The 24953-nt window shown below is 47.3% G+C and overlaps 1 protein-coding gene across 1 annotated transcript in view; it reads left to right on the top strand.

The window, feature by feature from the left end:
- The first annotated feature begins 50 nt into the window (after positions 1–50).
- The window catches only part of fab1 (1-phosphatidylinositol 3-phosphate 5-kinase fab1), a 48573-nt gene continuing 23670 nt past the window's right edge, over positions 51–24953 (top strand). The window contains 23 exon segments of the mRNA XM_028309451.1: positions 51–461; positions 697–865; positions 1319–1452; positions 1944–2104; positions 4686–4769; positions 5127–5266; positions 5832–5939; positions 6176–6238; positions 6641–6802; positions 9114–9234; positions 9939–10027; positions 11385–11462; positions 12431–12523; positions 12655–12816; positions 14750–15567; positions 15569–15666; positions 16437–16545; positions 17192–17444; positions 18066–18702; positions 19283–19478; positions 21016–21133; positions 22644–22830; positions 23541–23664. Of these exon segments, the coding sequence (XP_028165252.1) occupies positions 150–461; positions 697–865; positions 1319–1452; positions 1944–2104; positions 4686–4769; positions 5127–5266; positions 5832–5939; positions 6176–6238; positions 6641–6802; positions 9114–9234; positions 9939–10027; positions 11385–11462; positions 12431–12523; positions 12655–12816; positions 14750–15567; positions 15569–15666; positions 16437–16545; positions 17192–17444; positions 18066–18702; positions 19283–19478; positions 21016–21133; positions 22644–22830; positions 23541–23664 (4416 nt within the window). The 5' untranslated portion in view covers positions 51–149.

Here is a 24953-nt window from a genome sequence, read left to right as displayed (position 1 = left end):
ATGTTACATCACTATTTGACGCTGACTGACAGTGACAGTTGCTGGAGCCTGACAGGTCACAGGACAGCTGTTCGAGTTTGTGGATGTTTTAGTGGATTTTGCGAGCTTGTTTTGTAATTAATGTTTTACAAGCAAACGTAATTAGTAATATGGATAAGTATGATACGTCTCAGCTTACAGAGTTTCCACGATTTGAGCCCGAATCGACGCAAAGCGGTGTGTCGACGTTTCTCAACAAATTGTGGAGGTTTCCACTGTTCTCGCCCAGCGAAACTACTGAAAATTTGCAAGACAAGGCTGCAGGTGAGAGGAAGCAGAGCAGCCAACAGTCAGATGATTCGAAGAAGCAGGATTATGAGGATGCGAAGACCGAAACAGGATCTTACGCCGTGGAATTCGAAGGGCGAAGTTTGCCCAATGTTTTGAGGCGGATAAGCAGTTTGATCGCTATGGGCTCAGGCGTAAGTGATTTATGTATATCCTGACATGATTTGACAGCTGTTTAACCCTCTTTAATAATGGACATTGCACTGTAATCAAATAATCATACAGTTTTGCAGCATTAATAGTGTAATATCTTATTATTGTTTGTTACATAAATTGCATAAAATATTTTTCTTACTAGAATTTAAATTAGAACTTGAATACAAACTAGAACTTTTACTTTACAAAATTCTATAAGTATGTTACTTTTAGGGAGGCACCAGATATGCGGACACCGAGCTGGCCCGCTACTGGATGCCGGACGACATCTCCCGCGAGTGCTACGAGTGCGCCACGCGATTCAGCACCTTACGGCGCAGGCATCACTGTCGAGTTTGCGGGCAGATATTCTGCTCGAGATGCTGTAGTCAGAGGGTGCCAGGTAAATTGTGAAAATCTAGTCAAGTGCTTACTTATATTTAAAGTGAGATGCTAGAGTGACTGACAATGAATGAAGAATTTAAATACCTTACAACAAGCCTTATATTTTTCATTAGTATTTCATTAAAATAAATAATTAATATTAATAAATCAATCTTTTTACTTTTTTTATTTTTTTTATTCAATACTAGCTATTCAAGATTAATAGTTCTGACAGTTCCTACAGGACTAACTTTTTGGGATTTTTATCATCTTCTTCCTGAAAGAGAAGTAATTCATACTGTATTCCAAATTCCTTTTCAACCAAAAGAGGTCTACTGCTGGATAAATCCTTCACTGTCACTGGTCCTGCACTCCCCGCATCTAGGTGGTAGCGTCCACAAACCAGCCAAACTACATACAGTTAACAGAATCGCAAAATTTTCTATTTTAGTATCTTAATTCTTGTTCACAGGGCAGATATTTGGTTGCGCGGGCGGGCTTCGCGTTTGCAACTACTGTTGCAATGTAGTCCTAAGCTACCTGAGAGAAAACGACCTCACTGGCGACATATCGCCCGACTTGCGCACTTTGCAAGAGAACCTGCAGGTTTGTAACTTGAAGTATTTGATCATAATCTATACTATCTAAATAAAATAGCAAGACACGGGTCTTAACGCGACGTTTATTAATGAGTTACATTATGTACTCACGGCTTGACGTTTCGTGGTCACAAGCAGATTGAATAATAATGGACGCGTGTCTTACTATTTTTGTTGAAATGGAACGCAAAAGTTTTAAATACTATCTAAATAGTCCTTGAAATGGCCAAACCAACCTTTAAGCTTTTTATTACTTGTGCAATGATTTCTTTAGTTCCTTCCTTGCAACATTTCAAAACTAGTAATAAGTTACAAATAAACTCATCTAGCCAGAGTAGGGAGTGTAGACCAAATTCTCCCTTTGCTACTGGTAAATGAAATTAGTCGTCCTGGAACTAAAATTAGCAGTGGAGATTAAATATAATTATGATGTTCCTATTTGTAATATACATTGTTCATAATTTCACTGTCTCAGTGGTGACCATTTTTTCGTTCTAGGTGAAATTCCCTGAAAACAAGTCGCAGCCAATGTTCAAGGCTCGCGAGCATTTCATGTTCGCTCGCGAGCAAGACGAGCGCGAACCGCGCGTGGCGCCCACCGAGGCGCTGTACGAGCTCTACAGACACCTGGCGCACTCGCTGCCGACGCAGCAGCACAGGTAACATGACAAAGACACCTAGCACAGGTACACACGGCCACAGTGTTAACTATCCATTTCCGTTTTTGCTCTCGCTCTCATCAAATGGTGATTCTTTGCGATAGAACAGTCTTTCCCAAAGTGGGCGATAACGCCCCCTTGTGGGCGCTGCAGGCTTAAAGGGGGGCGGTAAGAGACCCAGAAAAAAAATCGGGACGTTGTGTAGAGGCTTGGGAGGCGTCATCTACTAGGAGGACTCTTAGACATCGACTGAGCTCGACTCTTGACTACAAAAATGGTGGGCGCTAAAAAATAATTTATTCTCAAAGTGGGCAGTAGACTAAATAAGTTGTTCTCTCCTTTACTTTCCTGATCATTTGAAACCTTTTTTTTTCCGTTTTCCATTTTTACTTTCCTATACGTTTCCCAACCTTTACCTTACTTCGTCGTGGCTGACGCACAAGCCGTGCATGCCATCATAGGGAAAAAAAACAAAGTTTGGGAACCACTGCGATAGAACGAGATGACATGACTGGTAATGAGCAGTTAACATTGTTGCCGATAGTACAGGGACTTAACAACTCAGTGCAGGTTTAGCGGCACAGTGATATAGCATCTTGACGTAACAACACACATTCAACAACCACCAGGTTCAGTAATTTAGGACTGCGACACAGGTACAGGAAACAATATCGGAAGAATAACGTCGCTATAGTAGCGCAGGCATAGTGACTATCCCAGCACAGGTAGAATAATTGAGTAACCCTATACATACATAATATTGTGGTACTAGCTGACCCGGCGAACTTTGTTCCGCCTTAATGGCAATAAATAAGCAGACTTTTTTTTTTAATTTCGAACGGGATAAAAAGTATCCTATGTCCTTCTCCTGGCTCTAAACTACCTCCCTGACAATTTTCAGCTAAATCGGTTCAGCCGTTCTTGAGTTATAAGCGAAGTAACTAACACGACTTTCTTTTATATATATAGATAAGCACTTTGCCTGAAACAACATAGCTCAAGTTCAGACATTCAGTACCCTAACACGGGAATAGCAGCATAGTGAAATAACATTGCCACAACTTCGATGCAACAGCACAAGGATAATGACACAGCAGCCCAGCACAGGTTCAATAATTCAGTACCACAGAGGTACTGACATGCGACACAATAATAGGCTAGTTGCCTAAAAAATTTTTTTTNCCTAACCTAACCTACTATTTTCTACAATACCTACCTACTTTTTGCAACCATACTATTTTCTGCAATCTCTGATTTGTGGGTAACGGTGGGTACTCGTAAGTATGTAAAGTGTCAATTTGACCAAGCAAATTATTTGGGATATAATATTTGGCAAAATAAAACATTTGCTATATAAACATTTGCCAAGTAAAATTTGGCCAAATGTTAATTTGACCAAATGAATTAGTTGCGAAAAGTACAGTTGCTAAAAGTTTATTTGGGAAATGAAACTTTGGCGATAAGTTGTTTGCGAAGTGAAATTTGGCGAAAAGTAATTTGGCCAAACGGAAGGATACCTTTTATTTCTAACAAATAATTACATAGTTATGGTGCGTTGAAGTTGCGCACGACGTCACAACGTGCGGCATTTTTAAGCAAGCGGTGACGTCACGGGCCTCTTCTTCTGAACTTTGGGGCGCTATATCTCTTTAAATTTTCATTAGTTTGAAAAAGTGAAAAATACGTGTAAAGTATTTTTTGATAAGTTAACTGACGGACTAATTAAAACTCTTGCTTTTTGACCCAGGAAACATCCCCATTAATAGCTCCTCGCTGATACAACACAGGGACCTCGAAGCATTAGCACAGGTACTTACTGTACCTAGGGTAATTAGTTGAGTCAAATGAGGACACTAATATGTACTAATGTTTTACAAGTTACTATTAAAAATAGTTGAAGATTTTCTTGTATGTTAAGACAGAAATGTTTATGTTGTTATGGCAGAAATGTTACTATTTATTACCAAAACTTTACAGATCACTGAAGAGGTTGTGGGAAGAAATGACGTGAGTTTGTGTATTGATGTATCTGCTATTGTATTATTTCAATTTACTGCCAAACTCAAAACACCTCATAGCACCGTTTATCGTATACCGCTTAAAATAAAATGTTTATCCAATAATATTTTATTTAGAATGAAATGGCTAAAATGATGTAAATAATAACAAGATTTTCACAAACTTAATTTGTGTAAATAGTTAAATGTTCCTCCCAAAAACTTAAGGCCTTTTCAAGTATGCAATATGTTTGTACAGAATACAGATTAAAAATCATCTATTATTATTTTCTTTATTGTCACTTTATGTTATGCTATGTAACACACCTACTACATTTTAAGTCAAATACAGGATGTTTCTAAACGTCAATGATAGAGACTTGCAATATGTATCTAAATTAGTTGTCAAAGACTCCTGTATTTACCATAACAATATGTATTGACTTAAACTAGTAAAACCTTAAAAACAAGTGAATTAAGTGTATACCTACAACTCATTGTACTATGTATTGTATGTATCTTGTTCAAATGTTACATTGGTTATCTGCATGGCTTAGTACAATCATTTCTTTCTTCTATCGTAGGTACCGATTGGTGAGGTACAACGGCGTGTGGCGCGGTTGTGACATCCTGCAGTGGGTCATAGACAACACCAACCATAAAACCAGGTATGTCTATTCTATTAAACAAATCCTATTTGCCAAACTATCTTTCGTGCTATAAAAATTCTAATGTTTATTAAACTCAAAAATGCCCGTTCCGGCATGAATTTTATTTTGCGTATCCTTTAGAGCCCCCACAAACTACAGACTTTTTATCGGCCGATAGTTAAATCAGTTACAAATGAATAAATGAATGAAGTACACACATTACACCGATTTGGCATCGGCCGTCCTCCTCGTCCAAAAAGAAGACAACCAAACTATCGGCCGATAAAAAGTAGTGTGCGGACTTAACGATTTTTGTGATTTATTATTTTTGTGTGTGTGAGGGTTCTTTGGTTCACTAACATCCTGTATACCCAGGTTCCAGGCAAGCCAAGTGTGTCAGAACCTTCTAAGCTCGGGCTACATGGAATGCGTGTCGGAACTGCTACAGTTTGCTGACTACGCGCTGTACCGCCCTACTGCACTGCCCTCTAACACCCAACAGGAAGACTCCAGCCGTGAGTCTATCGACACAAGTTTTTTCTTTTGTTTTTGGTATTGGTAAACCTTTGTCACCTGTCATCCGCTTTGCAATGGAGGGAAGTCGAACCTTAATTACGAACTCCTCCTATGTTCTTCTGATTAATTTCGTTGCGGGTCCAATGACAGTTTAACTTTCCCCCGGGACAAACTTGACCTTCATTGGTTGGGTTTTTATGGCGGTCAAACTGTAGATCCTGGCTACACACGAGTTGCAGCGGTGGGAACGAGAGGTGGGAATAGTCCCGTTTTGTTTTTGGTATCTCAAATTATATCACTCGCTCATATTAGTTCCCCAAGCAGTGGTAGGGTTGGGACATGTAAAGTGCCCTTTGATCCTACTTACAGAAAATAAATGAGTTTACTGCGGTAACCGTTGCGCGAGTTTTTATGTATGCGCGTCAATCGCAATGCCCTTTCTGCAATAGGCGAACCGTGCACTTGCCGGCGTTAACTGTAAATTGATATTCTTTAAAAAAAAATTGACCAAGTTCCTAAATCTTATGCTCATTATCAAATTCACAAATACACGTCCGATTTCAGCGGAGGAAGTTGAAAGTGCTGGCCGACTAGTCGAGAGCGTATCGTCGTACTGCCTGGATTTGAACCTGGGAAACAACTCTGCTCGGCTTATAAAGGCTCCTAAAACTGGTAAGCCATTTTTTGCAGCACTCAGCCGCTTCCTTGGCCCCGCGACACTGGAAGAAAATGGTATTCTTTTTTTCTCGACCACTATCGTTATTATTTTGTTTTCTTTAGCTCTTGTTTCTAGTTTTCTCATGTATGCAATTCTATTTTAGGATTCGAATAATGGCAGTTTATATTCTATTGAATTTCCAATAGTCACTTTCAATCAAGTCAGTTTCTTATTACATTTTAATTGTTAGCAGAGACAAAATCGTCGCCTTCCAGCGAAGAAGAGAATCAACCAGTCCTGGAACAAAGTGAAGGTAAGTGTTGCAGTTTTAACAAGTAACTTTCCGCCCGCGGGTTCGCCCACGTGGAATTTTGTGTCACAGAAAAACTTTATCGCGTGCGTCCCTGTTTCAAAAACCGGGATAAAAACTATCCGGTGTCTTTTCTCGGCACTCACACTCAAACTATCTCTATGCCAAATCTCATCAAAATCGGTTCAGTGGTTTAGGCGTGAGTGTTATTTATTTATTTATTATTATTCAAACATCTTACAAGCTAACAGAATACATTCCAAAGCTCTTATAAGATTCATTATAAATAGGTTATTGTGAAATCACAGGCACATAATAAAGTCAAATCAGTTTTGTAATGTTCTCTTCTGCTCAATTTTTGTATACTTTTGGACTTATATGAACATCACTTTACTTACTTGACAGGCCACACAGAATCAGCGAGCGTGTGCAAGGCAATATCAGTATCAGGCGAGGAACACCTTCGACTTCTGATGCGGCAGTGCCTCGCACGAGCAGCGTTGCCCGCCGCCTGGTTACCAGCGTTGTTTCCGCTGTGCCGCCAAGCTTGCGACCTCATCATGCCTGGTAGGTTAGCGGAGCGAAGCGGAGATGTAGCGGAGTGAAGCGGAGAGGTAGCGGAGCGGTGTCGGGCGAGGAGCACCTTCGACTTCTGATGCGGCAGTGCCTAGCACGAGCCGCGCCCGCCGCCTGGTTACCAGCGTTGTTCCCGCTGTGCCGTCAAGCTTGCGACCTCATCATGCCTGGTAGGTTAGCGGAGCGGAGCGGAGATTTAGTGGAGCGAAGCGGAGATTTAGCAGAGCGGTGTCAGGCGAGGAGCACCTTCGCCTGCTGATGCGGCAGTGCCTCGCACGAGCAGCGCTGCCCGCCACCTGGTTGCCGGCCCTGTTCCCGCTGTGCCGTTAAGCCTGCGACCTCGTCATGCCTGGTAGGTTAGCGGAGCGAAACGGAGATTTAGCGGAGAGGTAGCGGAGCTGTGTTGGGTGAGGAGCATCTTTGCCACCTCGTCATGCCCGGTAGGTTAGCGGAGAGTTAGCGGAGCGATGTCGGGCGAGGAGCACCTTCGCCTACTGATGCGGCAGTGCCTGGCACGAGCCGCGTTGCCCGCCGCCTGGCTGCCGGCGCTATTTCCGCTATGCCGCCAGGCCTGCGACCTCGTCATGCCCGGTAGGTTAGCGAAGCGGAGAAGTAGTGGAGCGAAGAGGAGATTTAGCGGAGAGGCAGCGGAGTGGTATCGGGCGAGGAGCACCTTCGACTTCTGATGCGGCAGTGCCTTGCACGAGCAGCGCTGCCCGCCGCCTGGTTGCCAGCGCTGTTTCCGCTATGCCGCCAAGCTTGCGACCTCGTCATGCCCGGTAGGTTAGCGGAGATTTAGCGAAGATGTAGCGGAACGAAGTGGAGATTTAGCGGAGAGGTAGCGGAGCGGTGTCGGGCGAGGAGCACTTTCCACTTCTGATGCGACAGTTCACACTTCTGTCTCGCATGAGCCGCGCTGCCCGTCGCCTGGTTGCCGGCGCTGTTCCCGCTGTGCCGTCAAGCTTGCGACCTCGTCATGCCTGGTAGGTTAGCGGGGCGGAGAGGTAGCGGAACGAAGCGGAGATTTAGCGGAGCGGTGTCAGGGGTGGAGCACCTTCGCCTACTGATGCGGCAGTGCCTCGCTCACGCCGCGCCGCCTGCCGCCTGGCTGCCGGCGCTGTTCCTGCTGTGCCGCCAGCCCTGCGACCTCGTTATGCCCGGTAGGTTAGCGGAGATGAAGCGGAGATTTAGCGGAGCGAAGCGGAGATTTAGCAGAGAGGTAGTGGATTGGTGTTGGGTGAAGAGTGCGAATGCGGCAGTGCCTCGCACGAGCCGCGCTGCCCGCCGCCTGGTTGCCGGCGCTATTCCCTCTGTGCCGTCAGGCCTGCGACCTCGTCATGCCCGGTAGGTTAGCGGAGATTTAGCGGAGCGAAACGGAGATTTAGCGGAGAGGCAGCGGAGCGGTGTTGGGTGAGGACCATCTTTGCCACCTCGTCATGCCCGGTAGGTTAGCGGAGAGTTAGCGGAGCGGTGTCGGGCGAAGAGCTCCTTCGCCTACTAATGCCGCAGTGCTTCGCAAGAGTTGCGCTGCCCGCCGCCTTGACTGCCGGCGCTGTTCCCGCTGCGCCACTAGGTCTGCGACCTCGTCATGCCCGGTAGGTTAGTGGAGAAGTAGCGAAGCGGAAAAATAGCGGAGCGAAGAGGAGATTTAGCGGAGCGGTGTCAGGCGAAGAGCACTTTCGCCTACTAATGTGGAAGTACCTTCCACGAGCCGCGCTGCCCGCCGCCTGGTTACCAGCGCTGTTCCCGCTGTGCCGCCAGGCCTGCGACCTCGTTATGCCCGGTAGGTTAGCGGAGAGTTGGCGCAGAGGAAGGCCTAAAGAGCCCCAGCTCTTGGACATCGTTCGTTTCAGCCAAATGACGTCCACTGCTGAACAAAGGCCTCCCCCAAGGCTTTCCATAGCGACCGGTTCTGCACTGCACTGCCCGCATCCAGGTTCTTCCCGCGACCTTCACCAGATCGTCGGTGCACCTAGTAGGAGACCTGCCCACGCTACGTCTTCCGGCCCGTGGTCGCCACTCGAGAACTTTTCTGCCCCAACAGCCATCGCCTCTACGAGCTATGTGCCCTGTTCACTGCCACTTGATTTTATCAATTCTGGGAGCTATGTCGGTCACTTTGCTTCTCCTGTGGCTCTTGGACATAAATCAAAGTATCTATTGTTTCTGTAGTCTACAGTTACAAGCTGAACATTTCCATTTGTTCGGATTTTTAATACTAAAGACCCATCTTTGACAAACTTTTACAAATACCGAATACTGTCCTATACCTTTAACGGAACTTAATCTCATCTGCTTCCAGATCTGTTCAGCACGGACATCGACCCGCGGCACTACGTGCAGGTCAAGAAGGTGCCGGGCGGCGAGCCGCGCGACAGCTGCGTCGTGCGCGGCGTCGTGCTCACCAAGAACGTGGCCCACAGGTAGGGATATTCCGATACTAATACATACGAGTAGGTACTCGATACTTTTGATTCGATACCAAGTATTTATTGTATCGAATCAATTTTGCGATACATAATCGGTATCGAAACAAAAATACTTGGTATCGAATCGAATCAGCAAAACAACCGAAAACAATAAAAAAAACCGAGAACGCATCATACAGAACTGAGAGAGCAAAAACTGTCAGCTAATCAGCTTTAATCGGTTACCGAGTTACCGGTATTCGTCGCGTGGCGGCGTGAGTGACGCGTTGTCTCGCGCTGGGCCAGCCGAATTCGTCCGACTTCAGCCGAGCCCGAGCCGAAAGCGAGAGAAGGAGACACCGCACCCGCCCGCAAATCATCTCGCCATTCCGCCATTGTGAAAGTGTTAAGTGATTGTTTACAAGTAATTTTATTAATTGTAATCATCAAATTCATCGGTTTATTCCAATGTTATGATGGCATAAACCGATAAATAAATAGTTGTGTTTTTCTCAATTTTGTTTAATTATTGTCCTTCAACGTTCATTGATAGCACCCTCAAAATAATAAAACAAAATAAAAGTTCCAAAAAGTATCGATATCAGTAACTATCGATACTTTAGGAGTACTTATTTAAGTAGTATCGAAAAAAGATTTGAGTATTATCGAAATGAATAGGTATCGATACTTAGGTGGTATCGGAACATCCCTACCCACAGGTGGGCGTGGGCTCCTTACAGACAGCACTACGGCAGGCCCAGGAGCCGCGCGACAGCGGCGTCGTGCTCACCAAGAACGTGGCCCACAGGTGGGCTGAGATTCCCACTCTACCATGGGCGTCGTATCATAAAGTTAATATTCCTTCGGAATAGAGCAACACCCACGAGCTGTCAAACGAAACCGATTATGGATGACATTTGTGTGTCAGCGTCAGGATTATTTCACTGTGTACAATAAATCAATCACTGAACCGAACCAGTCACCACGTTTTTGAAGCACTATTTCAAATAAACATTCACGATTTCACTCACGTTCGTTCGTTCGTTTCAGCCAAATGACGTCCACTGCTGGACAAAGACCTCCCCCAAGGTTTTCCACAAAGACCCGTCCTGCGCCACCCGCTTCCAGGCACCTCCCGCGACCTTCACTAGATCGTCGGTCCACCTAGTGGGAGGCTTGTCCACACAACAACTTCCGACTCGTGGTCGCCACTCGAGAACTTTCCTGCCCCAGCGGCCATCAGCTCTACGAGCTATTTGCCCCGCCGCTTTGCACATACCCAATTGGGTATTGGCCGATGGGGCTGGCCAGTGGGTTATGATGATGTGGGACTCACTCTCCCTGCCAGAAGGGTTCTAGAAAGAAAGAAAGAAAGATACATTTATTACAATGGACATCACACAAATACAGGCAATTACATAGACATGACACTGGCACATAATAATGGAAGAAGAAAAAATAAAAACAAGAGTAAACTGAGCAGTGCCACCCATCCACCAACAAGATGCCCACTGCAACGGGACCCCACTCAGCATATGCCGTGGCCCACGGGACGAAGGCCACGGCGCTGGTTTTCAGTGTGCCCCATGCCGAGTGAGGCAGGTTCTACCCCCCAAAACCCCGACGGTGTCTTCCGGAGCCACTGAAACGGAGCCGTGAGTTGGCTAAAATCCCATCCTACCATGAGCGTACCGAGATCTACACTGTCCCCTCCCTCTTAGAAACGTTACGCGGGGATCTTGCTTTTTTAAGCCCTTCATTTGCCCCCTACAAATGAATGACGACGATTTTACACGCCCCTATATATTACAAGTAGGTATAATGCAGAATCGTTGCGTCCAGGCGATCCAGCACCATTTGAAAAAATGATATCGGCAAATTAAGAATTTGGCCGATACTCCACACACTGGCTAGAGTCGCCTTTTATGCCAGGAAGAATGGAGTGGGTTCTATCTTACACCTGTTTGTATTTTTACTAAAGTCCAGTCGCCGAGCACATAGAATTTCGTCCAATGACCCCAAGTTACCCATCCTTATCGCTCGCGCGTAATTATATTGCTGTCGTGACTGTGCGACGGGCAGCCGCTGTGAGTGTGCGAGCAAATATTAAGCCAGGCGTACATAAGAGGTACCTTACTGTGATTTTGATTCTCTATGTCTTGCAGGGGCATGCCTCAAGAGATCGAGAACCCTACAATCTTGCTGTTGGACTGTTCCATTGCCTACCAGAGGGTGGAAGGGAAACTGACGTCATTGGAACCGGTTTTGTTGCAGGTGAGAGACGCATCACTGTGTGATATGAGACGGAACTGTATTTATTTACTAAGACTAGACACAGACCACCGACTTTTAGTTTGCTGATAGTTGGGCCTGATTCTAAATCGAATCGTCGAATTTTTAAAATCCCGCCTTGCACCCGTGAGCACTTACTTTCTAAAAGCAAAATTGAAGACTCCTAGCACTTGTAGTGCTATATAGTTATGTTACTAAGTGCACTGCTACCTTTATAGTATGCATTATTGTCTGTGACAGTTTGTTGTCGATGACAGCCTCCCGGTGTCTATGATTGTTAATAGTTTTNGCGACCTCATCATGCCTGGTAGGTTAGCGGAGAGGTAGCGGAGCGAAGCGGAGTGAAGCGGAGAGGTAGCGAGCGGTGTTGGGCGAGGAGCACCATCCACTGCTGGCAAAAACTAATAATAGTTAGGCTGTGCCTATCATAGTCCGGCAACTTCGTGCGCGACCGTATTAACCGTAGTGCGGGATAACAGTTGGTGGTGGGGATGAGATGTCAACGGGTTGCGGAAACTCGCTACCCTTTGACATCTTGATACCTCAACTGCTTCGTGCTATTGGTGCTACCTCGTCCCCATCTCCGTCTCTCTACCGCAGAACGGTCGGCAACGAAGTTACCAGTCTATAATGCTGGCCTGTGTTTAGCAACCCTAAGAGCTCTTTCAAATTATAGTCTGGTCTGCGAGCACGTAGCAATTTTGTCCAATGACGCCCGTCGCACAGTCGCGACAGCAATATAATTTCGCGCGAGCGATAAGGATGGGTAACTTGGGGTCATTGGACAAAATTCTACGTGCTCACAGACCGGGCTTTAGACGTTTATTCCAACGCATTTTTCACACAATTATCCGTGTGTGGTCCCGCTCAAAACGCATAATTTGAAGGAGCTCTAAAGAAAAACTTGTCATCATTCCAGATCTGTTCAGCACGGACATCGACCCGCGGCACTACGTGCAAGTCAAGAAGGTGCCGGGCGGCGAGCCGCGCGACAGCTGCGTCGTGCNTTTCAGTGCCGCCCTCGTAAATAGGTTATTGTGAAATCACAGGCACATTATATAAAGTGAAAATATAAGTTTTTTAAAGTTCTCTTCTGCTCAATTTTTGTATACTTGTGTGAACATCACTTTATTTACTTGCCAGGCCACACAGAATCAGCGAGCGTGTGCAAGGCCATATCAGTATCAGGGGAGGAGCACCTTCGACTTCTGATGCGGCAGTGCCTCGCACGAGCAGCGCTGCCCGCCGCCTGGTTACCAGCGTTGTTTCCGCTGTGCCGCCAAGCTTGCGACCTCATCATGCCTGGTAGGTTAGCGGAGCGGAGAGGTAGCGGAACGAAGCGGAGATTTAGCGGAGTGAAGTGGAGATGTAGCGGAATGAAGCGGAGTAAAGCGGAGATGTAGCGGAGCTGTGTCGGGCGAGGAGCACCTTCGACTTCTGATGCGGCAGTGCCTCGCACGAGCAGCGTTGCCCGCCGCCTGGTTGCCAGCGCTGTTCCCGCTGTGCCGTCAAGCTTGCGACCTCGTCATGCCTGGTAGGTTATCGGAGATTTAGCGGAGCGAAGCGGAGAGGTAGCGGAGCGGTGTCGGGCGAGGAGCATCTTCGACTTCTGATGCGGCAGTGCCTCGCACGAGCAGCGTTGCCCGCCGCCTGGTTACCAGCGTTGTTTCCGCTGTGCCGCCAAGCTTGCGACCTCGTCATGCCTGGTAGGTTAGCGGAGATGAAGCGGAGAGGTAGCGGAGATTTAGCGGAGAGGTAGCGGAGCGGTATCGGGCGAGGAACACCTTCGACTTCTGATGCGGCAGTGCCTCGCACGAGCAGCGTTGCCCGCCGCCTGGTTACCAGCGTTGTTTCCGCTGTGCCGCCAAGCTTGCGACCTCGTCATGCCTGGTAGGTTAGCGGAGATGAAGCGGAGAGGTAGCGGAGATTTAGCGGAGAGGTAGCGGAGCGGTATCGGGCGAGGAACACCTTCGACTTCTGATGCGGCAGTGCCTCGCACGAGCAGCGTTGCCCGCCGCCTGGTTACCAGCGTTGTTTCCGCTGTGCCGCCAAGCTTGCGACCTCGTCATGCCTGGTAGGTTAGCGGAGATGAAGCGGAGAGGTAGCGGAGATTTAGCGGAGAGGTAGCGGAGCGGTATCGGGCGAGGAACACCTTCGACTTCTGATGCGGCAGTGCCTCGCACGAGCAGCGTTGCCCGCCGCCTGGTTACCAGCGTTGTTTCCGCTGTGCCGCCAAGCTTGCGACCTCGTCATGCCTGGTAGGTTAGCGGAGATGAAGCGGAGAGGTAGCGGAGATTTAGCGGAGAGGTAGCGGAGCGGTATCGGGCGAGGAACACCTTCGACTTCTGATGCGGCAGTGCCTCGCACGAGCAGCGTTGCCCGCCGCCTGGTTACCAGCGTTGTTTCCGCTGTGCCGCCAAGCTTGCGACCTCGTCATGCCTGGTAGGTTAGCGGAGATGAAGCGGAGAGGTAGCGGAGATTTAGCGGAGAGGTAGCGGAGCGGTATCGGGCGAGGAACACCTTCGACTTCTGATGCGGCAGTGCCTCGCACGAGCAGCGCTGCCCGCCGCCTGGTTACCAGCGTTGTTTCCGCTGTGCCGCCAAGCTTGCGACCTCATCATGCCTGGTAGGTTAGCGGAGAGGTAGCGGAGCGAAGCGGAGTGAAGCGGAGAGGTAGCGAGCGGTGTTGGGCGAGGAGCACCATCCACTGCTGGCAAAAACTAATAATAGTTAGGCTGTGCCTATCATAGTCCGGCAACTTCGTGCGCGACCGTATTAACCGTAGTGCGGGATAACAGTTGGTGGTGGGGATGAGATGTCAACGGGTTGCGGAAACTCGCTACCCTTTGACATCTTGATACCTCAACTGCTTCGTGCTATTGGTGCTACCTCGTCCCCATCTCCGTCTCTCTACCGCAGAACGGTCGGCAACGAAGTTACCAGTCTATAATGCTGGCCTGTGTTTAGCAACCCTAAGAGCTCTTTCAAATTATAGTCTGGTCTGCGAGCACGTAGCAATTTTGTCCAATGACGCCCGTCGCACAGTCGCGACAGCAATATAATTTCGCGCGAGCGATAAGGATGGGTAACTTGGGGTCATTGGACAAAATTCTACGTGCTCACAGACCGGGCTTTAGACGTTTATTCCAACGCATTTTTCACACAATTATCCGTGTGTGGTCCCGCTCAAAACGCATAATTTGAAGGAGCTCTAAAGAAAAACTTGTCATCATTCCAGATCTGTTCAGCACGGACATCGACCCGCGGCACTACGTGCAAGTCAAGAAGGTGCCGGGCGGCGAGCCGCGCGACAGCTGCGTCGTGCGCGGCGTCGTGCTCACCAAGAACGTGGCCCACAGGTGGGCGTGGGCTCCTTACAGACAGCACTACGGCAGGCCCAGGAGCCGCGCGACAGCTGCGTCGTGCGCGGCGTCGTGCTCACCAAGAACGTGGCCCACAGGTGGGCGTGGGCTCCTTACAGACAGCACTACGGCAGGCCCAGGAGCCGCGCGACAGCTGCGTCGTGCGCGGCGTCGTGCTCACCAAGAACGTGGCCCACAGGTGGGCGTGGGCTCCTTACAGACAGCACTACGGCAGGCCCAGGAGCCGCGCGACAGCTGCGTCGTGCGCGGCGTCGTGCTCACCAAGAACGTGGCCCACAGGTGGGCGTGGGCTCCTTACAGACAGCACTACGGCAGGCCCAGGAGCCGCGCGACAGCTGCGTCGTGCGCGGCGTCGTGCTCACCAAGAACGTGGCCCACAGGTGGGCGTGGGCTCCTTACAGACAGCACTACGGCAGGCCCAGGAGCCGCGCGACAGCTGCGTCGTGCGCGGCGTCGTGCTCACCAAGAACGTGGCCCACAGGTGGGCGTGGGCTCCTTACAGACAGCACTACGGCAGGCCCAGGAGCCGCGCGACAGCTGCGTCGTGCGCGGCGTCGTGCTCACCAAGAACGTGGCCCACAGGTGGGCGTGGGCTCCTTACAGACAGCACTACGGCAGGCCCAGGAGCCGCGCGACAGCTGCGTCGTGCGCGGCGTCGTGCTCACCAAGAACGTGGCCCACAGGTGGGCGTGGGCTCCTTACAGACAGCACTACGGCAGGCCCAGGAGCCGCGCGACAGCGGCGTCGTGCTCACCAAGAACGTGGCCCACAGGTGGGCTGGGATCCCACTACCATGGGCGTCGTATCGTAAAGATAATATTCCTTCGGAATAGAGCAACATCCACGAGCTGTCAAACGAAACCGATTATGGATGACATTTGTGTGTCAGTGTCAGGATTATTTCACTGTGTACAATAAATCAATCACTGAACCAGTCACCACGTTTTTGAAGCACTATTTCAAATAAACATTCACGATTTCACTCACGTAAAATCTGAAAATATCTCAGTTCAAATTTTCAGCATGCCACTAAGTGCCTCTGAACTGTCAAATAGTTGCAAAAAATGGTTCTGTTTGGCGTAACGGCGACGGCATCACGCGTCTCTTTTTTTTATTACAACGTGTTGTTGCTAATGACATCTCGCTCGCTCGCTCAGTTCTTTGTTGCTCTATTCCGCTAGGTATATTATTAACTTTATGGGGAGTATCGAGGGCCGCCCGACAGGCCCGCCAAGTTGACAAGACCTGCCGCGCTTGAGTTTCTGTCCGCGCCAGTAAACTGGTACTCCCATTTCTGGGGGGAGTTCCTCTATCCGCAACCCGGAGACGCGTCCGATAGCAGACCCAAAACTGCACAGAAAATTAGGGGTGATTATATCCTACTCCTATACAACTTTGTTTGATGCGAAATTAAATTAAATGATTTATTTTTTCGTCATTCGTCGTTAGCCATTTACTTTGGCTGACTATTTTGAGAGATATACGAGTACATAATGAGTATCTACAACATTGATATTAATTCTTTATATCTTGGCCTTGCAGGGGCATGCCTCAAGAGATCGAGAACCCTACAATCTTGCTGTTGGACTGTTCCATTGCCTACCAGAGGGTGGAAGGGAAACTGACGTCATTGGAACCGGTCTTGTTGCAGGTCAGAGACGCATGAAACCGTATTTACTAAACCTTGAGTTGCACCATCTTACTTAAACTATAACAAACGTCAAAAGTCTGCCAAACTTCATACAAAACACCGGTTAAAGTTAAGGTGATGCAACTCAGCCTTTGTTTTACACCAACTTTCATCTTAAACAACTGTCCTCACCGCGCATTCTCTGGAGGAGGTCGCTTTCTAGCGGTAAGACCGTTCCAATTAGACATTTCTTTTGTGTATAACTTACTAGCGGCCGCCCGCGACTTCGTACGAGTGGACCCCGTTCTAACCTCTTAGAGTAGGCGCACACCGTTGATTTTTCGTCGGCCGATAGTTTAGTCGGGCAGTTGATCAGTACGGGCATGTATGGGAGTGCGCACACTACGCCGATTCGAGTTGGCCGATTCTTCATACAATTTAAAATCGGGCACAACTATCGGCCAACTAAAAATCAACGGTGTGCGCCTAATCTTAGTTAGACGTTGAATTATGCAAAATCCCGTCTTGGTGAGCACATACGTTATAGGAAAAGCAAAATTGGACTCCTAGCACTTGTAGTTTCTTAGATTTCGTGATGAGTGAGTCAGTCAGTGATTCTCTTTTATAATATTACAGAGATTCGTCAACAGTCTTATCTATCCTACAGGAACAACAATACCTAGTCCGTTGCGCGGCACGCATCACAGCGCTACAGCCTAAAGTAGTTTTAGTCCGCGGGGGCGCAGCCCGGGCCGTGCAGGATGCTCTCAGGGCCGCGGGCGTAGCCCTGGCCGCCAGGCTCGGGGACAAAGCCCTGCAGAGGACAGCCAGATGTTCAAGAGCTGATCTGGTAGCTTCTATTGATGCTAGAATTGGAACGCCTAGGCTGGGGACTGCGGAGAGATTCTATATTAAAAATTGTAAGTACCTTATGTATAATAGGCTAAGATATAAAGTTTAAGGCTCAGATATAAGCCCTGCAGAGAACAGCCAGATGCTCACGAGCTGACCTGGTGGCTTCTATTGATGCGAGAATTGGAACGCCTAGGCTGGGGACTGCGGAACGATTCTATATTAAAAATTGTAAGTTCCTTATCTATAAGATGCTAAGATATAACACATAAGGCTCAGTAATAAACCCTGCAGAGAACAGCCAGATGTTCAAGAGCTGATCTCGTGGCTTCTATTGACGCTAGGATTGGAACGCCTAGGCTTGGAACGGCGGAGAGATTTTATATTAAAAATTGTAAGTATCTTATCTATAAGAACTAAGATATAAAGTATAAGGCTCAGAGATAAGCCCTGCAGAGGACTGCTAGATGCTCACGAGCTGACCTGGTGGCTTCTATTGATGCTAAGATTGGAACGCCTTGACAGCGAAACGATTCTATAAAATTGTAAGTAGTTATGAATCTTATTTTTTTTTTATGTGATAGGAGATGATCAGATGAAGGTGTAAACTCCTCAGAACCTAGTCCTCCTTGTCAACTATCTAAAGAATTGGAACCGTATCATATTGCATATTTCTCTTTAATTTTTAGATTCAAGCAAAACCCTAATGGTGTTAGAAGGCTGCGCAGAACCTCAGTTGGGATGCTGCATCCTCCTTCGAGGAGCGTCCTTACAAGAATTGATTAGAGTTAAAAAAGTAGTCAAATTCATGGTATTAGCATGCTACAACTGGAAACTAGAGAAAGCATTCCTTGGCGATATTGAAGCTGTATTACCCGAACCGGGTATGACTTTTGATGACGATGAAGAAGAAATTGCAAAAGATAATGACAAAGAAGGATCGTTTTCAATGAGTAATGACGCTGGACATAATGAAAAGGATACAAGCGTCAGTGAATCGGACGCAATTAATGATGAGGAGAAAGATAATAGTGACAATAGCGAAGTGTTTAAAGATGCTGTGTTGAGTGCCAATGATGCAAAGAGTAATGATTCGAAAGATAATGATGCAAAGTGTAATGATTTGAAAGATAACGATAAGAAGGAGCCAGATGATCCGTTGCAGAGGACGAAGTTTGTTCGCAAAGCGGATAGTGAGAAAAACTTTAGTTGTGGGGTTCCGATAAGGGATTTTAGTGATCCGCTAAGAGCAACCCTGTCGGTGGACGATGATGTGTTTTTGCCGAAGGAAGAAGCGAAGCTGCAGGCTGACACGCACAGCGACCGGTAAGTTTAGGAACTGAATTAGTTGATATTTTATGTTTGGTTGTATGGTTTCGATATGATTTGTTATCGCAATGAAAGATTGTTCAGAAATCAATAGTTGTAATCAACTTTATTATACACACATTGGAAAATTTTGCTATCGAAACAAAACACACTTGATAAAATATAGTAGACCTACTTATTCCTGCATTCTTTCTTAATCAGCACGTCTGACCCGTTTCACCCAAATGACATTTACTGCTGGATGTAAGAACTCCTCTAAGGATTTCCACAACAATTCAGGTGCCCCCGCGACCTTTGCTAGATGATTGGCCCACCGAGTGAGAAGGTTAGGTACAGTCATCGTCAAATAGTTTGTGACACCCAAAGTAGCTAAAAAGTTGAACCTTATTCCAATTGTAACAAAGACATGTTTCGAACTTTATGGCTAATTTGGGTGTCACGAACTATTTGACTGTACACACTACGTCTTCCGTCCGTCGCCACTAAGTACTTTTCTGCTCCAATGGCGACGTTCTACGACTACGAGCTACGCACAAACGAAAACTGACTACCTATTGTTATTCTTTTTCCATCACAGCTGGTCGACAGACGACGTAGTGTTGTCCATGTCTCCCCACACCGTAATCCCCGCGCCGTACCTCGAGACGGAGGCGGGGCGTCGCTGCCCGCTGCGGCGCTACTTCCCGCAGCCGCTGCTGCCGCACGCCCCGCACACGCCCCGCGCGCTGCACCGCAAGATGAGCCGGCAACAGGACAGCGGGCCCACGCTGAAGGTCAGTGGCCAACCAACTTCCAAACAGTATACTATTCCCACCGCTGCAACTCCTGTGTAGCCAGGATCTACAGCTTGACCGCCAATAAAAATGAAGTTTGTCCCGGGGGAAAATTAACTGTCATTGGACCCGCAACGAAATTTATAAGAAGAACATAGGCGAAGTTTGAAGTTAAGGTTCGACTTCCCTAAGCGGATGACAGGTGACGAACAAAGGTTTAGTAACCTTTAACACACGCCCCGCGCGCTGCACCGCAAGGCGAGCCGCACGCAAGACAGCGGGCCCGCGCTGAAGGTCAGTGGCCCCGTGTAGAGACGGAGGCGGGGCGTCGCTGCGACGCTACTCCCCGCACACGCCCCGCGCGCTGCACCGCAAGATGAGCCGCCAACAAGACAGCGGGCCCGCGCTGAAGGTCAGTGGCCCCGTGTAGAGACGCAGGCGGGGCGTCGCTGCGGCGCTACTCCCCGCACACGCCCCGCACGCTGCACTGCAAGATTACCCGCCAACAAGACAGCGGGCCCGCGCTGAAGGTCAGTGGCCCCGTGTAGAGACGCAGGCGGGGCGTCGCTGCGGCGCTACTCCCCGCACACGCCCCGCACGCTGCACTGCAAGATTACCCGCCAACAAGACAGCGGGCCCGCGCTGAAGGTCAGTGGTCAGTAGAGATGGAGGCAGGGCGTCGCTGCGGTACTACTCCCCGCACACGCCCCGCGCGCTGCACCGCGAGATGAGCCGCCAACAAGACAGCGGGCCCGCGCTGAAGGTCAGTGGCCCCGTGTAGAGACGCAGGCGGGGCGTCGCTGCGGCGCTACTCCCCGCACACGCCCCGCACGCTGCACTGCAAGATTACCCGCCAACAAGACAGCGGGCCCGCGCTGAAGGTCAGTGGTCAGTAGAGATGGAGGCAGGGCGTCGCTGCGGTACTACTCCCCGCACACGCCCCGCGCGCTGCACCGCAAGATGAGCCGGCAGCAGCAGGACAGCGGGCCCGCGCTGAAGGTCAGTGGCCCCGTGTAGAGACGCAGGCGGGGCGTCGCTGCGGCGCTACTCCCCGCATCCGCTGCTGCCGCGTGCCCCGCACATACATAATTTCAACCACTGACACAGGAGTTTTCGTCTACTGCTGAACATAGGCTGGGCCTCCCCCAATGTTTTTCAAATGAGGGTTTTCGCGTATGAAAAATCCGCCAGATGGCAATACGTAGACGCGAGGTCCAAATGCTGCATGATTGGTTATTTTTGACATGACATTGACAGATATGTCAAAATCCACAAATCACGCAGCAGTCAGACCCCACATCCACGTCACGCCATCTAGCGATTCTTTCATACGCGAAAACCCTCATTGGTCGGCCTTCCTCAATATTATTCAAATTCAGAAGCTGCCTGCATGTAGTGACTTACATTGGGTCCATTCCCTCGCCATTCATTCGTCCATTCGCTACTTAGCCAGACGTGTAGTTCCTACAAAATAGAACTTATAAATTGATCCGGTGGTATTTACCCGTTTTGTATGTAACTTATCAATTTATTCCAGGAGGTCCACCCATTCATTCAGAACCCCATAACAGCGAGTGCGGACGACCCAATGGTGCGGGCAGCGCTCGCCAACTACCGAGCTACTGGCTGCCGACTTGTTAGCGACAAACATAAAGGTAATTCAAACAAGACGTGTCTTGTAACTCGCTCCACGTAGGGATGATGACTGGGTAATGAAATCGAAATTCTATTTAGTCCGTCAGACAGATAATTAGAAAATATTAGCCTCATATTTTTTTATTTTTTCCATAATCGAATAATTACAGTGTTATATTGAGTTGAAATGTCGCGTGACGTCACTTTTGAGTATAAATTCTACTCAAGCGTGACGTATCGCGCCATTTCAACTCGATGTAGCACTGTTATTATTTCATTATGAACGAAAAAAAAATGAGTCTAATATTTTCTAATTATCTGTCGGATAGACAAATAATTAAAATTTTGTCATCTAACCTATTTGCAGTTGTGTTTTTAACATTATGCTTAAGCGCTAACTGGAGGAAATCGAACCCTAACTTCGAACTCCTCCTATGTTCTTCTGATTAATTGCGTTGCGGGTCCAATGACAGTTTAACTTTCTTCCGGGACAAACTTGACCTTCACTGGTTGGGTTTTTATTGGCGGTCAAGCTGTAGATCCTGGCTACACAGGAGTTGCAGCGATGGCAACGAGTAGTGGGAATAGTCCCGTAGCGCTGCACAGTAATTGTACAATTCAGTTGAAATAAATTTTATTAAAGCCTGGTCCGTGAGCACGTAGAAGTTTGTCCAACGACCCCAATCTACCCATCCTTATCGCTCGCGCGTAATTATGTTGCTGTCGCACTCGCACACTCACTGCGGGCGCCCGTCGCACAGTCGCGACAGCAATATAATTACGCGCGAGCGATAAGGGTGGGTAGCTTGGGGTCATTGGACAAAATTCTACGTGCTCACGGACCAGGCTTTACGAAATTAGTAGGAGCCGTTGTTTTTTGACATTATGCACTTAAATAACGGGACTATTCCCACCTCTCGTTCCCACCGCTGCAACTCCTGTGTAGCCAGGATCTACAGCTTGACCGCCACAAAAACCCAACCAATGAAGGTCAAGTTTGTCCCGGGGGAAAGTTAAACTGTCATTGGACCCGCAACGAAATTAATCAGAAGAACATAGGAGGAGTTCGAAATTAAGGTTCGACTTAAATATTTAGGCCCAGTTTTTTTATTCATAGTTAAAATAACTAATTGTTAAATTTTGCTACTAATGGTTAAATATTAACAAAATGTAAACTAATAGTTAAAAATGTACTAAAAGTCAAGCTAACCATTATTCGAAAAACATTTTTTTCTAATATTTAACCACTTGTCATTTGACATCTCGCACCTTCGGTAGAACAAGGGCACAATTGTCAAAAGTTGCAAAAATGAGTTAAGTATGCAGAAATACTTTAAAAATGTGTAGCTAATAATTAATAGCTCTCCTGTAAAATTGCAAAAAGTGCAATTGTGCTCTTGTTCTACCGAAGGTGCGATCTGTCAAATTTGACTATAGGTTATTTTAACTACGAATCAAAAAACTGGGCCTTAATCGTTATTATAAACCACGTGGTTTTTAACCACATGCGTTCTTCTTTGCTTTTTATAGTCGAATGCCCCCTCTACAAGCCGTCAGTAGTAAAGAAGACCGTCAAAGAGCCGGAAGAGTCAGAGAAGCAGACTGACAACGAGCCGCTGGACCCACTAGCGCCGGAGAACCACCAGCGGCTGGGCATGCTGCTGTACAGCTACAGCAGCAAGTCCGCCAACGTGCCCGACTTCTGCGTCAACCCTTGGTGAGCTGTGCATCATCACCATCAGTATGCATCATCAATGCCCCGATTGCGCTAAATATTTTCAACTGCAACGCAACTGGACGACGAACGAACATCAACTGTATTGACAAATCCGTGTCGCGGTGTCGTTTTGACAGCTAGTTCAAACGAAGCTGTAACGTGAGTAAAAGCTGACAGAAAGCTACTTTTTCTCACACGCAAGTTTCGAGCATTTCGCCTACGCTCCCATCTTACGGGTATCATAATCAATTCATTTAGTTGCCACTGCAAGAAGAGGATTGCTCTTCAATTTACGAGAAGAAAATAAACGATTTGTACTACACTCCCCATCTCAACATCATCAGGTCATCTCCATTTTATTTGCCAATAGAATATAGAGAATTTGGCCTACACTTCCCATCTTATCACCGTCTGGTCGTTTAGTCCCCGTTGCAGGAACACAACTCTCTGATTTACCGGAGGCAATGGAGGATTTAAGGCCATAGCACACTTGCCAACCCGAAAAGGGATGAACACCCTATCGCCTTTACGTACGGAGTTTCATACAAAGAATACTGACCGCCACCAGTTGATACGGTTACAATCCCTTTCCGGGATGATAAGTGTGCTACGTCCTTTATGACGAAGATTTGCCGTTTATTCGCCCTTTGACATACATAGAATACATAGGGTGTATTTTATTTCTGAAACATCTTACGTCGTTTCAACAGGATTGTTAACATGGAGATGTACGGACAGCACGACATATCCTTGGGGGCTTTCCTGGAGAAGTACTGCTTCAACGGGGACTACAAGTGTCCCTCGAGCAACTGCCAAGTGCCTATGAACCAACATGTTCGGAGGTAAGTGGATTAATCATTATTTTATTGTTTACCAAGTATAGCTGTGCCCGCGACTTCGGGGCCGTCCATAAATTACGTCATCGATTTTTTCAGATTTTAGACCCCCCCCCCCCTACAATCATCCTATCGTCATTTCTTAATGACCCCCCCTCCCCTTCTCCCAAAATTGACGTCATTACCNTAATGACCCCCCCCCCTTCTCCCAAAATTGACGTCATTACCAGTTTGATAAAATTAAAACACTTTTTTTTTAATAGATAGAGTGATTCTTAAGGAAGGTTTATACAGGGTGGAAACGATAAGTGATCTCACTCGATTATTTCTAAACTAAACAAGATTTCGAAAATCTGGTTACTGATCCTGAAAGTGCTTCACGAGCTCTTTCAAACGGTATCAGTAATGGATTACAGAATTAATTGGATCTATCCGATAATTCTGTGTTTTCAGCCTCCATACTAAATGTATGCCAGCCACACAATATTAGAAGTGTCATTTTTTTAATCAAATAATTAACACTTAAATTGAACTCCAATTTGCATTCTCATTTAAAATTATTCATGGAAAACATTGGTTTTAAGCTTTACTTGCTATAATATTATCAAGACATGAGTGCCATGACTGTAGCAGTACTAAATGTATGGAAGTTGGAAACATTGAATTTTCGGTTAGATCCAGTTTATTTTGTAACCTATTATTGGTACCCTTGAATAGAGCTCGTGAAGCACTTTCAGGATCAGTAACCAGTTTTTGGATATCTTGAATAGTTTTTAATATTATGTGGTTTTACCAAATGAATGGAAGCTGGAAACATTGAATTTTCGCATAGATCCAGTTTATTTTGTAACCTATTATTGGTACCGTTGGATAGAGCTCGTGAAGCACTTTCAGGATCAGTAACCAGTTTTTGGATATCTTGTATAGTTTAGAAATAATCGAGTGAGATCACTTATCGTTTCCACCCTGTATGTATAATACACGTAAGTACCACGGACGAAGCCGGGGCGGGCAGCTAGTATTATATGTAATATTATTGTTAGAGTATTTTATCTGTAGTTATTACTGTATTTGTGTACATCTATGTTACACTAGCTGACCCGGCGAACTTTGTTCCGCCTTAATGGCAATAAATAAGCAGACTTTTTTTAAAATTTCGAATGGGATAAAAAGTATCCTANTCTTTTAGGCGATTATCACACTGCGCCGCGGTCCGCGTGATTTCATATAAAAAATCCCGCGCGCAGACGCGTTGTCAGTGTGTTGTGCCGCGCGTGTTTTCTATAC

The sequence above is a fragment of the Ostrinia furnacalis genome, unplaced genomic scaffold (assembly GCF_004193835.3).
Source record: "Ostrinia furnacalis isolate ACB-3 unplaced genomic scaffold, ASM419383v2 OfSCF2797, whole genome shotgun sequence".
In the NCBI taxonomy this organism is placed as follows: domain Eukaryota; kingdom Metazoa; phylum Arthropoda; class Insecta; order Lepidoptera; family Crambidae; genus Ostrinia; species Ostrinia furnacalis.
This window is presented reverse-complemented; position numbering and strand designations above follow the sequence as displayed.